The following is a 15,758-nucleotide window of genomic DNA, read 5'->3' on the forward strand; positions in this document are numbered from 1 at the left end:
CAACCTTGTCTGGAACAGGTTTTCCTTAGAATTCAGTTAAAACTTGCCTCTGAAGTTCGACATTACATTAATATATATGCGTTAGGTTGACTTATGTTCCGGTAAACTGCCTAACCTTTGAGTGGCACTCGAATGTTGAACTCTCACAATAACTTGCCTCTCAATGTTAGACGTCTTAAAGACTTGTGTTTTGCAAAATCAACGCTATGAAGATGACAAAGCTACACACAGCATTGAGCCTCTGACCAGCAGATGCTGTAAAGCATACTTTCAGAACAACACCCATGGAAATATCCTCTTTTTAAGCAGCCAACAAGAGCAGAGTAATTTAGTCATTTAATTAACAAAGCTTTAATGATATTAACCTTGTTGGTCTGACTGAGGCTGGTTCCTTTTAAATTTCCTCACCACTCTTACTGTGTCCATTTGTCTGCTATAATCGTAGCACCACAGGGCCTCTAGGACACTTAAAAGTATGTCAGGAAACAATTCAGTAGCAGAAACACACAAAAACACGAAACATCTCTCTTCTAAACAATGTTCAGCTCCCAAAAACCCTACAGCTGTACAACTGTATATAGAAGAGAACAACAAATTCTACATAAATGAACATAAGGAACAGACTGTGTTAGGTTTGAGATTTTTAGTAGTTCTACATTAATGGCCTAGTTCAACTGTAGATGTTATTCATCATATAAAATCCAGGCAAAATAAAAGCTACAGCAGCCAGTCAGCCTGGTTCCAAATAACACACAAGATCAGAATGTTAAATAACATGAATCTTCCTGATTGGATGTGTACAGTCATTGAGGTTGATAAAAAATTAAACAGCCAATCAAAACTGACAACTAATGTCACATGTAGGGTGATAACCAGAGACTGGTTTGAATCTAAATGTGTAAGAAAATAAAATAGACAGGAAACATGGAGAAAACCTGCCATTCATTTCCATTGCTGCATAATACTGTTTGCCCTATATGAACAAACTGACAACTCACTTGCAAGTAAGTTACAAATCTACCAGTAAGCACACATGCAGTATTTACTGTATAGTGTAGCTGAACCCGACATATTGATTTGTTTCATCCCTCAAAAGGTTTGTTGTGCGTTTCTCAAGTTACATTCAGCATGAAAAGTTTGAGAACTTCAATCCAACAACAGATGGCAGGTTATTTATCTTGTTCTTCCCAGTGCAGTGGGAACAGGCTTTACGGGAGTAGGTGGGCTAATTCATTCATTCATTTAATAATTTACTTAACAAAAGACCTGGTAAAAATATTCTAACACGAGATAGCACACAGACTCACGAAAACCATCTCACAACTATAACAATGAGTGATTAATGGTGGGGTGGAGGGTGTGGGGCTGCCGGGAGCAGTATAACTGGTGCAGAAACCTGATAAGACCTCTTAAGTTGAAGCTTTGCTAAGACGACACCTATCACAATATGTAAAAGCATAGACAATGACAGTCTATCTCACTAAACCACCGTTCAAAGTGAGCCCCAGGTGCCAGAGGACTAAGACTATTGCTGTTTAGACCAAGTATGGAACAGTTTGAAATGGCTATATATTCTATTCTAAAAAAAACTAAATAAAAAACAAAACGAAATATAATTTAATTGTACATGTAGAATGACAACAAAGGGCTATTGTATTCTATAACATTTTTACACTGTGATTTGCTGTACATTCAAAACTGTTGGTCCATCTCTCCAGGAACATGGGACAGCAGGGCATGGGACAACCTAGTACTTAATGTCATCTGTCCTGTGAAGACATTAGATTCTTCCCAAAACAGGTGTAAAAATATTACATAGTAATATTATTTTTCAACTTTGAATGATGAATTGAAAATTAATTTTAATTCTTTTTATTTTAACTCCTTATTTTTTCACTCTTTAAATGCCATTATGTTTAGATATCTCCACTGTTTTTTTATAGAAAAAAACAACAACAAATAATGTCTAAAAACTTTATTTCAAGGAGTGTTTGACTATTATTTTATTCTTTTTATTAGGCCCGGCATCAACGATTGGCAGCAACACTGATTTGAATGCATTCTTATTTTTTTCTACAGTGTCCGATATTTACAAAAACTCAACCCAACACCAACGGCTGTAAAAGTACTGCATAGTAATACTTTAAATGACAGTCTTTTAAAACTGCTTCAGCTTGAAATATAAATATAAAATATTAATTATAGCCTTTGGATTATAGCTGTATAAAGAAGAGGGACTCCAGCTGAGCTAGAGCACAGTTTACAAATGTACAGACTGAGGTCTTTGAATCTAAGCTTCCCACATGGTGCTGCCAGCTCTTCTTTTTTTGTCTGTGCAAAAATCACTGCCCTTACATTTGCTGATGAGAGGGGCTCATCATAGCACCACCCTACAGATTTGAATTAATTAATTAATTTTTTGACCTGCAAAAACTGTCCAAAATGAGCACTGTGATGACCCACTCCACCCTGCCGTCCTTTTGGCCTCTTTGTGTGGCATGTCTCGTTTGCAGGCATTGGAGGGATGGAGTGGTTCATTCCCAATTAATGACACTGGCAACACCTGGGCCCGGTGTGCCAGTGCTCTATAAAAGCTTTCAGAGCTCAGTTGCTGGGTGGCGTTTTCCCCTGAGACATCCCTCTGGATTTTGCTTGCATTTGGTTTGGTTTTGCAAACAAACAAACTTTGCATACACAATCCTTCCAACCATGCACTCATCTACACCACTGATTGTACTGACTACACACGCCATGGTTTGTATAAGGTTTCTTTTTTTGGTTTTATTTATTTAAAATAAATAGATTTTGGACAATCCGGGTTTTTGCCATGGCTGTGTGATCCGGTTTGTGACAAGCATCCCTACATAAGCCTGCAGTTCCTCTGTGTCCATAAGCCACTAAGTGTTTCCCATGCAGGTTTGTGATGGCCACAATTTGCTGCAAGATTTCATCCATCAGCAGCAGTGCATAGCTAGTGGCAGGGTGTGTGTGTCCCAGGATCAAAACTCATCAGAACATGTATCTAGTGCCTAATGTAACTTTTTAGATACCATTTTTTCAAATTCTATATTTATTAAGTTATGCAGGCTTGTTTGCACAACAAGGCTAAATAATTACATAAACTTTTCTGAATCTAAATAGTGGACTTTGGGAGAATTAAAAAATAAGCGTAGTGCAGGTCTATGATGATTTTTAGTGCTACTATCATCTAGTTTTTATAGTCTGTCTTGGTTAAGTCCCAAATACTCCTGATTTTGAACTGTTGTAGTCCTGTTTTAATTCCAGATCAGTTCTTGGTCTGGTTGAATTGGGGTTTAGTCCCTGTGTCTTGATACAGCCTTGACTTTGTTCTGCCTTGCTGCTTAATTAAAAAAGTAGTTTAAGGTGTCCTGCATATGTGATATATATTTTTTTTTCTATATGAAGTCATTCTTTTTTGAACAAAACTCAAAACAGAGCCTAATAATCTTTCAGTCATTTCTACCCTCACTTAATTTCCTTTCGCTGCTCAGCTGTCACACAGTGGCTCAGCTATGCTACAATCCCTCCATATTGTGGCCAATCACATGCGAGGATATAGGATAATATCATTATGTGAAAAACCGAGAGGGTGAGAAACGCGACAGTCAAGTGGAGCATGCGTCTGTCCTCTCAGTAAGTGAGTGAGACAGTAGACAGCAGTGAGGAGGGCTGTGCGAAAGCAAAGACACATAAATATACCTGACACCCGTAAACGAAGCAGCATCTGGCTGCAGTTTAAAGACTTTTTTGTCTCGGTCTTGGTCTCGTCTTGGTCTCGGATTAGGCGGTCTTCACTACAAGTCTATAGAGAAGTTCACCCTGTGACTTCAACCATCTCCTCTCTTCTCTCACTTTCAGGTGAGTCCCCAGAGGAGGATGAGGCGCCATCTTTACACTCATAAATCGCCTCCTGTGTGCTGTAAAGTCTTGCATCTCCAAAACGCCTGTACTTCTAACAATGCAGTGCAACTGCATAGTCTACCTGAGGAAGAACCACATTAAATTCCAATTATTGTTTTATTTTATTTGCTGCTGAGATATCTTTGAAGATCTGAAAGGTTACTCATCATTTATTATTACTGAATTACTTTATAACACAGAGTGTGGCCTTCTAAGGGAAAAGACTTGAAGGTGAACATCACACACATGCACACACACACTCACACAATTATCCAACATCAATAGCTTCGCGCATTTATCATTTTAGCAGAAAACAGAAAAATGTAAAATTTTGGTACATGCCTTGGATAACAAAAAGAAGCGCCACCTGGGAGACAAATATAAAAACTAAAAACTGAGGGTTAGGTTATCTTAAAAGAATGAATTAGTTGATGTCATGATAAATGTGTGATAAAAAAAATGCATTTTCAAAGATTTTCAATGGGGCATTTTTTGGCCTTAGGATAAAATGTGGAGGTTTTTGCATCGCTTAGGATTTTTCAGCTAATTTAAGGAACTGGGATGACAATTTTATAATAACATTTTTTTTAAATGAATATCCTCTGGCAAATATGAGCCATACTAATTCAGCAAAGCCAAAATAGCATGAAAATAAAAAACGCAATGACACAAAAACCCCAGGATCATCTAAGGGTTAAGGCACGCTTGCATTTTTTTGTGTTGCCATGGCTACAGCATACAATTTTCTCATTTGTTGTGCGAGTGTTCGCTTTCTAGTCAGTGGCAGAAACACCACAGAAAATGACCCCCTTCACAATCCAAGAGTTCCCACTTACCAACTGGCTTCCTTTCTCTCCCTTCCAGTTCTCTGACAATCTCCACTGTCTGATACAAACGGCTCTCTATTTAATAACATAGCAACAGACTGCCACAAGCCTTCGTTACCCAGACAACTAATGACAAGAATCAGAGAGATGGAACTGACAGCAAGACAATGCACAGCGTGTTCAAAGCAACCGAAAAACACAACTGTTTACAGTGTATAATTGGTAAATATGCTCCAATCCACTATAAGTAATGCAATTTATTTCACTGTAAAGCTGAAATTTTAAGCAGAGAAGCCCAAGTAAAGTAAAACTTAAAAAATATATACACAAGAAGACACAGAGAGATTACAAATATCCATTAGGACATTTTTAACTTATAAGCCTTCAGTCATGTCTAAAAAGCGCTATACAAATGCAGGCCATTTATATGTCTAAGTTAAATTGTTGTTATAAATATATAAAAAAGAAAAATCTTCTTAAGCAGCTTCATTAAAGCTGCCACCAGATCTTATGAGCACTTAGGAGAGTAACTGCATTTTAATAGTAAGTAGTTTGTAATATTGCTGCACTTAGCTGCACTTATACTGAGCCTCTGGGGTTTTGGAATATATGTCTGAGGCAGCGGCTGTTTTCTCCATTTAAGCTCAACAATGATCAATTCTAATTCTGTTCTGTAAAATACAAACTTCAATGAACAAACAAAGGAAAGGATAAATCATAATCATAGGCTTTTAATAGACTCATAGTTAGTAACAAATAAAATGAATATTTAAAAAAAAATAGATAAATACAATTAAAACTTCACTTCTGACACAAGGTTCTTTTCCTACACTGCCATTGGTTCCTTAAATTAAAAAAAGAGTTTAAAAACATCTCTGTCAAACAACCATCTTAGTTACTGTAACAAGATCGTAGTGTTCCAGACAAAATCACAATAACAAAATTACACATTTATCATTCTACCAAAGCACCTATTTTCAATATGAAGACGCAACATAACCTACCATCACTTGAGTGGGCACGTTTTTAGTAAAATAAACATATGTAGCATCACAATAAACATGAAACTGTAACTTACTCTAAACCTTATTACTCTTTCTTGAACTTATTCACATACTCAGAGAGATACAATTTATCACTTTGAGTGAGAATTCTTCTTCAACTCTATACTTATAATAATAATAATAACAGCCAAAGTTGTGCATAATAAAAAAAAAATCTAATAAAAAAAATTGTTTCTCTTGCCTTATCAATTAAAAGCTATATCAATTAAACTATTTAATTTAAAAAATCCAATTAATCTTCACACTGCAGTAAAACCCAGAAAAAAACTTTCTGCAAATACTAACAGCTTTTTTGTGAGTGATTTAACTTTAAAATGTTTTTGTTGACCAGATAAATGTTTATGCTTTCGTTAACCTTTATACGATTGCCTTGAAGTGCTTGTTTATTCATTTCAGTTTTAAAGGAACGAGTAAAACTAACGACAGAGTTTGGTCAAAATAACATTGGAAAAATTAAGTAAATAAAAGAGAGACATGATTCTCAGAATGGGCTCACTGAGTGCAGCATGGTTAAGACCTTGGAGAAGCTTACAGCTGCCGTGAATACTCAGAATAACACCTCTGAGCGTATATTGGGTTACATCAAGGAGAGGTCTGCTCAGAGCAACACCTCTGCGCGAAAGCTGGATTACATCGTGGAACAGCTCACTGCAGTCGTGAGTTCTCAGAATCGGCTCTCTGAGCACAAGAATGATAAGACCACGGAGCGCAAGTTTGATAACATCATGGAGAAGCTCGCCGTGCTCCAACAGGAGATTGCGAGACCAGTGTCGGAGTGTTAAAGAACAGCTTTGAAATTCTCATGAGCTGCTCGCATAAAAGAAAAATCAACAACATCAACATCATAATGCTGATATCCCCTCGGCGCCAGCTATGGGCTCAAGGCTGGAGCCGAACGAAAACTCCCTGATAACGACTGTGTTTGACTGTTCTTCCCACTCTACGCAAGGCCACCTGGGTTGGCTGGTAGACTTTACTTAGCCTGATAGGGCGAAGGACACTGTCTCAGCTGAACTATGGACACGCACACACATACACTTACACTGATAAGCACTCACTCATCCCCCCTCCCCTTCCAATGCCTTCGATGCTTGTTGCCTCCTGGGAACACGAGGCGGGTCTGGGCCCGCGCTGGAGAGTCGGCGCAGTGGCAGGATGGCTGCTGTGTTGCCTGGGATTACTCCTTATCCCCTACCCAACCCTGTTGCTGGTCACGTGCTCTATAATGTTGTACTGTGGACATTTATGTGCTTTCTGTGCAGAGGAGTTTTTTTGTTTCCTGTTCTCATACTGTCCTCCTATAGCCCAGCATGAGTAGAGGTCTCTTTTTTTCCACTTGTACTTTCCCATTGTAGTGTACATTTCAGTGTTTTTTCTGTAATGCAACCGTTCTCTGACTTGTAACCCCATGTGATGTCTGTGTCGTGTGTGTAAGGTTGGGGGGCGGGTTCATTCCACTGCAGGGCAACCTGCCACTGCATGTGGCGAATAAAATTTGAACTTGAACTTGATTCTCATTTTGAAACCTGGAAGGATGTGCATATAACAAGAAGTATTTTGTGTATCTCCTGTGAAAGACCTCTCCATGTAGGACAACTTGATAAAGCTCTCGCAGCCAAAGATAAAATAGCACAAGTCCGAATCCTGTATTCTATTACCCCTTTTCACTTCATCTATTGTTTTTCCAGATGTTTCAGCCTGAGTGGAGATGTAAAAGCGTTTCAAAGCCCTCAACTGGAAAATGTTCATCTGCATTTTGCATATTAAAAGCATTTGAAATCAACATAATCTCACTGAGAGTACTGCATCCCCAACTCCTACGTAAAACATTTCCAATTTCACGCTATGCACCCATCTTTAGATTGTAATAATGAAAATTATTCACTAAGGGTTGCAAATGTAATTCTCGTCATCCATCCTTTCTAAAGAGGGGATAATGAAGATTGAAGCGTAGGTGAGGACAGAAGTATGTGTGCCAATGTTCCGCATTGTTTCGCTTTTCAAAATGTCCAGAATTACACAAGAGAACAAAATAAATAAATTCTTTGTCTATGAGCAGCTCCACTGCAGGGCTTCAAAATCTGCATAGCATACTTAATCAAGCACTGGTTAATTAGCAATTACCATGGACAAACAAGTATGAGTGAAGTGGTAAAAATTAAATTAAGTTGCAAAATTTACAAATCACCATCAACAACAGTATTCTATTCACCAAGCTGTTATGCAGTCATTTACACTGTTCAAAACAATTAAAGGAATACTCAAATGGACATCGGCTGTTGATGAATGAAATATTGAAACTCAAAATCTTTACTGATATACGTTGTTTTAGTTTGAAATGATGTAACAATGGTTAGTGGAAACCAAAGCCATCAACCCTTTGAGGGCTAGACTAAAGAGGAAAAACTAAAAAAGGAAATAACACAAGAAATTGCATGGTAAAATTGCATGTCTCCAAGACTGTGCCCGTTTCTAGTTTGTCGCTTAGAGGAGATGTGTCTATAAAATGATGTACATGCTGAAACAACTCTGCACGTACACGTCAGCACTTCAGTGCAAAAAGACAAAACAAAACAAAAAAAAACTCTGTGGCCAGGGGGCATTCTGGTTGAGGACTCCCACATGGCAAAGAGGCTTTTAATGGGTTCTTGACCTTAGTAATCATTCCCAAGGTCTGAGGCCACTGTGGTCTTAGTACCAACTGACCTGATGTAATATCTAATAATAATGTTGTACACCCATTATGCTGCAGCACTCACAAACAAGAGAGTGAAAGGCATTTCCTCGACAGTGCAGTCTAGGCGGAGTAGTCGAACACATATCCACTGAGCTCTCAACACAGACAGCATCGTCAGAAGAACAGTTGATAAAGTAAATTAAAAATTTTGTATTGTTCGATACATATGCGTACCGAACTGAAACCACTATATCGAACGGTTCAATATTGATACAAGTATCGTTGCAAGTATTCTGAAAGAGAATTCGTAGTAGTTACATGTTTGAACTAATATTACAACAAGTAATTATTTATATAGTGATGGATTATTCAGTGTTTTAGATCTTGAAAGCCAGATAAAGACAAAGAATGAGTATGAATATGTACTATACTGACAGAAGGATGTATGTATACAGTTAGAATAATGTAACAATAAAACCGTACCACAACTTTTACATTACCAAACACCCACCTGACACAAACTCAATAAATAAAAATAATTAAATAAAATTACAAAAATATCAGTAAACCCTATCAGCAAACCCTCAACAAATTAAACATTTGGAGCACGCTCATTATACTGCTGTGCTGAACCACAGCAGGTGCTGAAGAAACAACAAATGTGGAAAAAAGTTAACAGCTGTGGGCAATCAAAAGCAAACTTACTGGGATCATCCAGTTGGCTAGATCTCCATGTTTTGACACCTGCATGGCGCCCAGCATTGTCAGGTTGATGTGACCCCTGATGAGAATGACACAACAGAAGAAGACAGCTGTCAACTCCAGAATCACTTCCACTTATGAACTCACAAATCCGCCCATCAGATATAAAATAAAACACAACAGTACTGCTAGAGTGACTCCATTTTTGTGACAAGACACCATACAAGCGTATCAGACTGATTCTCACATTAAATGCCTTCACAATAATAATCTTCCCATCTCAGCCTTTTTTTGATAGCAGTACTTGTCATAGATAAAAGGTCTGTTCCAATGTTTTATTCACATCTTTTTAAACAAACACTTATCTGCTATAGCAGGGGTCGGCAAACCTGGACACGCGTGCCACAGCTGGCACGCAAAGGGTTAACTGATGGCACGACCATAGCTGGACTGGCCATCGGGCATACCGGTGATGGTGACTTTTTGTTTTCATTGGCCGATGTTTTTGTTTTTGTTGTTGTTTTTGTAACGGTATAAACAATGAAAGGTGGTGGACTGGCCGGATGCTGGTTGATGTGTAGAAATAACTCAGTTGTTTGGTGGTGACTGTGGCGGAGCTTTTACAGAAGCCAGCAGGTGGATGAGGGAAAGGGGAGACAGGAGGAGGAGAGATCCGAGGCGGCTGCCGGTCCGAGTGTCAGGTGAACTGAACTTCAGGTAAGAAGTTATGACCTGCAGTCTATCTGAGTCAGATATAAGCCAACTTTAGGTGGAGTTTATTTTCGTTATACTGACTTTTTACAGTTAGTTACAATAACTCGTACTAACTAGCATGACCGAGTTTCTATACAGCCAATGGCTGGGTGGGTGCTATGATGTTACTGATAGTGAACTTTATTTCATTCATAAGGTTAGTTAGTAGAGTTGCCAACTGTCCCGTAAAAAGTGGAATCGTCTCGTATTCAGAGAAAATATTACGGGTTTCGTACTTCGCATTTGTCCCGTACTTCAGCTAGAATGAAAAAAAAAGACACAAAGCTTTAGTTATTTGTGTTAAACAACAGCAGGAGGTTTAAGCTTGATCAGCTGTTGTTAGAATTTATTTAATATTAATTTCTAGTATCAGCTGATGTTTGCTAGAGCCACAGCTGTAAAAGCTGCTGGTCATGATATCGGCTTGGATATGTGGTGAGAGGGAAACATGAAGATGAAACCAGGAGATGTCCTTACTGAATCATCAGAGCTGAACAGGTGATGGAGAAACAGGTTTACCTTTAGGTGACATGAATGAGTTGAAGGGAAGTTATGAACTGTTTCTGAGAGACAAATAACACCAGGATCCTTTTCCAAGCAGCTGACAGCTGGTAACTGTGCAGGGGCGGATCTAGCAAAGTTTTGCCAGGGGGCCAGGTAGGGCATTAGCAAGGAAAGGGGGGCACAAAGAAATACTTTCTTATTCTCATTTAAAATGTCTAGCTTTTAAAAAATTATTATCTGAATCTTAGAACCAAAGTTTTTATCTGACGTAAAATGTAAAGAAATCATACATATACCAACAAGACAGTGTACATAACTGTCACAACAGTGTTTGGTTTCATTCAAAGGCTTTATGGCTTTAATACCTGGTGGGCCGGTCTCTAGTCAAAATGTCCGGGCTGATTTTTTGTCCCAGTCCAGCCCTGGGCACGACACGCAGTGAATTAATCTGAGAAGGTGCATTAAAAAAATAAATGGCTGGGCCAGCGGTGCACATCGCAAATTAACTTTCATACACACATTAGTTGTGCTGCTTCTTAATGACGGTATCTTAGCTAACAACCCCAACTATCAGATTCAACTTGTAATTGGCTAAAAATAACTTAGCTTACCGGTGAGAGGGACACTGCTAGCTGGTAGTTTTTTCAAGCAACGTTGAAATTTCTACATTCCGACACTTTAAATTCTTCAGGAGCTGTTTGCCCAGCGCAGCATCAGCACCACGGAAATACAATGATACATCCGTAGACTCACACTCTGTGGGGATCAAAGTTTGCAGAACGACGAATGCAGCTGGAATCCATAGCTGTGCGTGTTCACTGAGCTTGCATTTTCACCTGCTGGACATCACTACCTGACAAGTTTAACTTTCTTCAGAATATTGCAGAGGCCTTATTGACAGTGTTTGGCTCTACATGTCTGTGTGAGCAGATTTTCTCTCACACGAAGAGTGTCCTCAGGTAGCCGTCTGAACGCTGGACACTCGGAGACCTGTGTCTCTGAGTGGGAGACCAGAGATCACATTAACATGTGTATCTCTGTATTAACAAACATGCCATATTGGCCCAGTTTATTTTTCTTATCATTGTTGTGAGGAGACCATAAATAGCATTTGCATTTTCTGTTGTACAGTTCATTTGCTGTTATGGAGTTCTTGTTATGGATAAAAAGTGTCTTTTTTTTGTTTCAAAATAGCTGATAACTATTTGCTGATAGCTGCCAACATCTGCGAACAAATATAATTCTATAAAGTTGGTCTATATAGTGTGTAACTGTTAGTATAGAGCGTTATTAAATTTATTGCTAATGCAATTATATGGCACACTGACTTCTGAGGAAATTTTAGATGGCACTCATCATCAGAAAGGTTGCCGACCCCTGTGCTAGAGGTACCACTATAATCCACTATATTAGCAAATTAAGTTTTACTTGTCTCTTTATGTGTGATACTTTCTTCACTAGCAGCAATCTCTGCTTCAGAATAAGGAGTTTAAAGTCCAAAGTAAAGTCCTGCAACAGGCAGTTAGGGGTATCACTAGGATGTCTACAGCTGCACGGATTAGTGCTGCTGCCTACTGTATAATCATAAAGCACTTTAATCCTTTTTGTTTCTGCAAAAGAATGTAGCAGCTCATGGTGGGTGTTGGCCACACACAAACACATACAGACTAAGAAGTGATAAAGTCTAAATGCCCAAGTGTAACATAATAAGTGTGGTGTCTGAGGTAATGTGGCTCACAGCACACCATATGTTGAGTAATTCTTTCCCAGCATATCTGCACAATAGCAGACACACTCACACATGGACAAATTTAGCGTTGTTCCATTCGGTACCTGCCAGTGTGACAGGACAGTATTATTTATGAGCAATATTGAATTCTTGCTGGGAGGACAAAAAGAATTGATACTGCAGGGAGTCTGGGTGGGCAATCACAGTGAGCTGGCAAATCAATAAGAACCGAAGACCTTGGGAATATTTGGAAGGCTGCTGTGTAGTTGTACTGATGACAGTGTTGTCCAGCATTGTGAGTCATGGTTTTGGCCTCTAGTTACAGGTGTTTGGTGCAGGTGATAAGCAAATATGAAATTATGACGACTCTAAAATTCAGTAAATAATAGATTAGAAATGATGTTTTTAAAGGTCTCACTTTATGTATACCTCCAAGCTATAAGTGACTCAATAATTTTTAAGGGACTTACGTTTAAGTCCACCACTGTTAGGCATATCTTACTTGAATTCAACAAATAAGTTTTGAAAAGCTTGTGTGTTATGGACTTACCCTCGGATCATAGCAAATGAGTCATCACTGGAAAAATACGCTGCCCCAGGGAGCACAGTGACAGTCTCCTTCCCTGCAGAAAAGCAACACAAAGCATTGCAATTCATTTATCATAGCAGTGAATTTAACACTCAACACATCAAAAAGCAACGCACTTTAGAGATGAACATGAAGACAGTAAATAACAAAGAAAAACATACAACAATGGCATTAAAAAAAATTAATGGAAGGCTGAATTCGAGAGGGAAAAACGATGCTGGATAACTGGACACTTGTCAAATGTCAACAAACAAGTATTATCTGAGTAAGTTTGTGCCAAGCATGAAGCAGGCAGGGAAAAAATGGTAAAATAAAATGCTCTTATTTTCCCTAATATTTTACCAGACCAGTTTTCATACTTAACTCTCTTAAATAAATTACCTAATTTTGTCAGAGGACGTGGGAAATTAGATGTTCATTAGGATAATCCTTACCAGCATTAATCAGGTCTGCGTCTACTGCATCCTCAGTGGGGTAGGGACCCTATAAAAAAAAGAAATAAAAGGTAAAAAGAAAAAAATGCACACATGCAGGCAGGACACATGTCACTCAGCCTGACTGGCCATGGTCTTTGAAGAAAGAGGCACAATCACATTTCTCCGATTAGATGAGGCATCGATTTTCTCTGCTTTCAACAAAGAGAGCAATCTTTTGAGACTGAGGAGGTGGAGAGATCGGTACCTTTTTGAAACTGGCAGTCATAAATATAACATTGACAAATAAGAAATTACCATAGGCGCCTACATTCTGTCAACACAACTGATTGGAGAGCCACTCTATAGCAGCGGCAGCCTTTGTTAAAAGGCTCAGCCGGCAAATAATGAGAAAGAAAAATGGACGAAAAAAAGCGTCAAATTGCTACAATCTCTTACGTAACAATCGAAACACATTTCAAATGAGGGCCCCAACTAGGAATGATGCTGGTTAAATAAATGGCTATTCAGTTTGAAACATGCTTACTGCCACTTCAAAAAAAACGTCTCTGCAAAGAATGAAGAAATATGTAGCTCGTTAGCTTGTTTAGTCAAGATTCAAAGCGCTGAAACCTGAGGGAAGGCAAAAAAAACTAAAACGTAGGTGTCTTACCAGCCCCAGAATCCCATTTTCACTCTGGAGGTGTACAGTGATGTCTGGTTTTATAAAGTTGCTGGCCAGCATGGGGATACCAATACCAAGGTTAGCTTGTATTATTCTTTGTTAAAGACAGTAGCTTCGATATTTGTATTTCTGACAGGGGAAAAAGGTGTTAAGATTAACAAATGCATGCATTGTTTAAACAGTCACTAAACAGTCATGTTAAGTCCAAAAAACACTGAATGGTTAATCACAGATCAGTCGATCAAAAACTAAAGATGATTTCACAAGGAAGGGCAGAAGCTGTCACGATAAAATGTAACTAAAGACCACAGGGAGAAAAAAAAAAAAAAAGCATAGCACATTATGTGCATCATTTATTATGCAACTTGATGATAAAGGAAGCCAAGGTAAAGCATTCTTCTGTGGCAGCTGGATACTTTTTGGTTTGGTTTTCCTGGTGGGCGTTAAAAGTAGGCCACTGCTTCACAAATGTATATGATTTTTTTATCCTCTCACTGCTTGCATTTCCATCAAAGGATACCATACATGCCATCCTCAAATTCCAGAGCAGCCCTGCGAATGATCCTCTCTCGAACAATGTCAGATTCCTTCTTTGGCTTGGGCTTCTCTTCTTGGCTTTTCCTTACTGTGCGTTTCTGGAAACATATGGAAATATAATATAATCTTGAAAAGTTCATTCTGGTTGAGTAACACGACACATGAATAAAACAACAAAGGCTATTTCTGAACAGTGAAAGAAATGCGAAAAGGCTTGGGAAAGGTTCATCTCTACAGTTCTATCACTGCAGGATTGATCTTTTTTTCTTTTTCCATTACAATTTCATAATCCAGAATGCTTTGCATGCCTTCCAAATGTAATGTGTCTACTTCTCTGAACTCTGTAATGTATCATTTTGTACCTCAATCCTTTTTTCACAACTGGCGCCCTGGACAACCCTGTGGACATAGATGCTGGGTATGTGGATATCCTCTGCAGCAAAAGCCCCGACATCCACCACCTCTTCCACCTACACAGAGACACAGAGTGATGAGCTCTGACTTCACTTGCAAGGTGTCCCATGATCCTTGAGATTAAAGTTCGGATAAAGAAACCATGCACAGATGGAATTACACCACCAGAAAATAACCTTTGCCTACCAAGCTATGAAATTCAAAAGGTGAAATGATAAAAATCCAGTAGATATTTTCGCACTCTGCAGGCAAATCTGAAGATTTCTTCTTGATTTTTGGGTTACTATACAATTTCTTAAGGCTTTAAAAATGCAAGTACTGTAAATAAATGTAAAAACAAATGAGACAATTTAAGTTTGTTACTAATATAATTCATAATTGAGCTTCAAACATCAGTGGCGTTAATGCTGAAGAAAACATTTGTCCTAATATGGCCTCAGAGGTTTTGAAATTATTCTACTATCATGTCTTTCACAGGGAAGAGACAGTAAATATTTGTGGAAAAGTTGCATTTATTCTTCTAGCAACTCCACTGAGCCCAGTGAAAGCTGTCTGTGTACCCAAAGTCAGCTTGGCTAACAGAAAATAGGAATCGTCTGACACACCAAGCCCAGGGGATGCAGCTTGATCCTAAGATCAAAAGCAGCGAGAGTAGGGGTGTATGGAGGAGATTGTATTCATGCTGTGGGTATCAGAATCAGAATCAGAATCAGAATACTTTATTGATCCCTGGGGGAAATTATTTTTTGTTACAGTGCTCCATTTTAAACCAACATTAAGACAAGACAGACAATACGCTAACTAAGAGTAGTACAATATATACATATATATACATACATACATACATAAGTCACTTATAAATAAATATTTGGAAAAGAAACATGTGTAGTTGTAGCAGCAAACAGTGTGTTAAGTGGATGCGTTGTACAGGGAGATGGCCACA

At 38.5% G+C, this 15,758-nt stretch overlaps 1 protein-coding gene and 1 long non-coding RNA gene across 4 annotated transcripts in view; both read right to left on the reverse strand.

Moving 5' to 3' along the window:
* Positions 1–15,758, reverse strand: part of oxct1a (3-oxoacid CoA transferase 1a) — a 54,405-nt gene that overhangs the window by 19,088 nt on the left and 19,559 nt on the right. For all 3 annotated transcript variants that reach the window (XR_013912705.1, XM_026186773.2, XM_080309277.1), the window contains exons 8-13: positions 14,764–14,871; positions 14,385–14,499; positions 13,853–13,947; positions 13,201–13,249; positions 12,728–12,800; positions 9,195–9,270 (exon numbers count right to left, since the gene is read on the reverse strand). Coding sequence is in view for 2 of the 3 variants with exons in the window: in XM_026186773.2 (XP_026042558.1) it covers positions 9,195–9,270; positions 12,728–12,800; positions 13,201–13,249; positions 13,853–13,947; positions 14,385–14,499; positions 14,764–14,871 (516 nt within the window). In the remaining variant the exon portion in view is untranslated. The remainder of the gene's footprint in view (positions 1–9,194; positions 9,271–12,727; positions 12,801–13,200; positions 13,250–13,852; positions 13,948–14,384; positions 14,500–14,763; positions 14,872–15,758) is intronic.
* Positions 9,277–12,721, reverse strand: LOC145432418 (uncharacterized). The gene is made up of 3 exons (XR_013912706.1): positions 10,464–12,721; positions 10,181–10,203; positions 9,277–9,934 (listed from the first exon to the last, which is right to left on the reverse strand). It is a non-coding gene; the product is annotated as an uncharacterized LOC145432418 (long non-coding RNA).

This window comes from Astatotilapia calliptera, chromosome 12, assembly GCF_964374335.1.
Source record: "Astatotilapia calliptera chromosome 12, fAstCal68.1, whole genome shotgun sequence".
Taxonomy (NCBI): Eukaryota; Metazoa; Chordata; class Actinopteri; order Cichliformes; family Cichlidae; genus Astatotilapia; species Astatotilapia calliptera.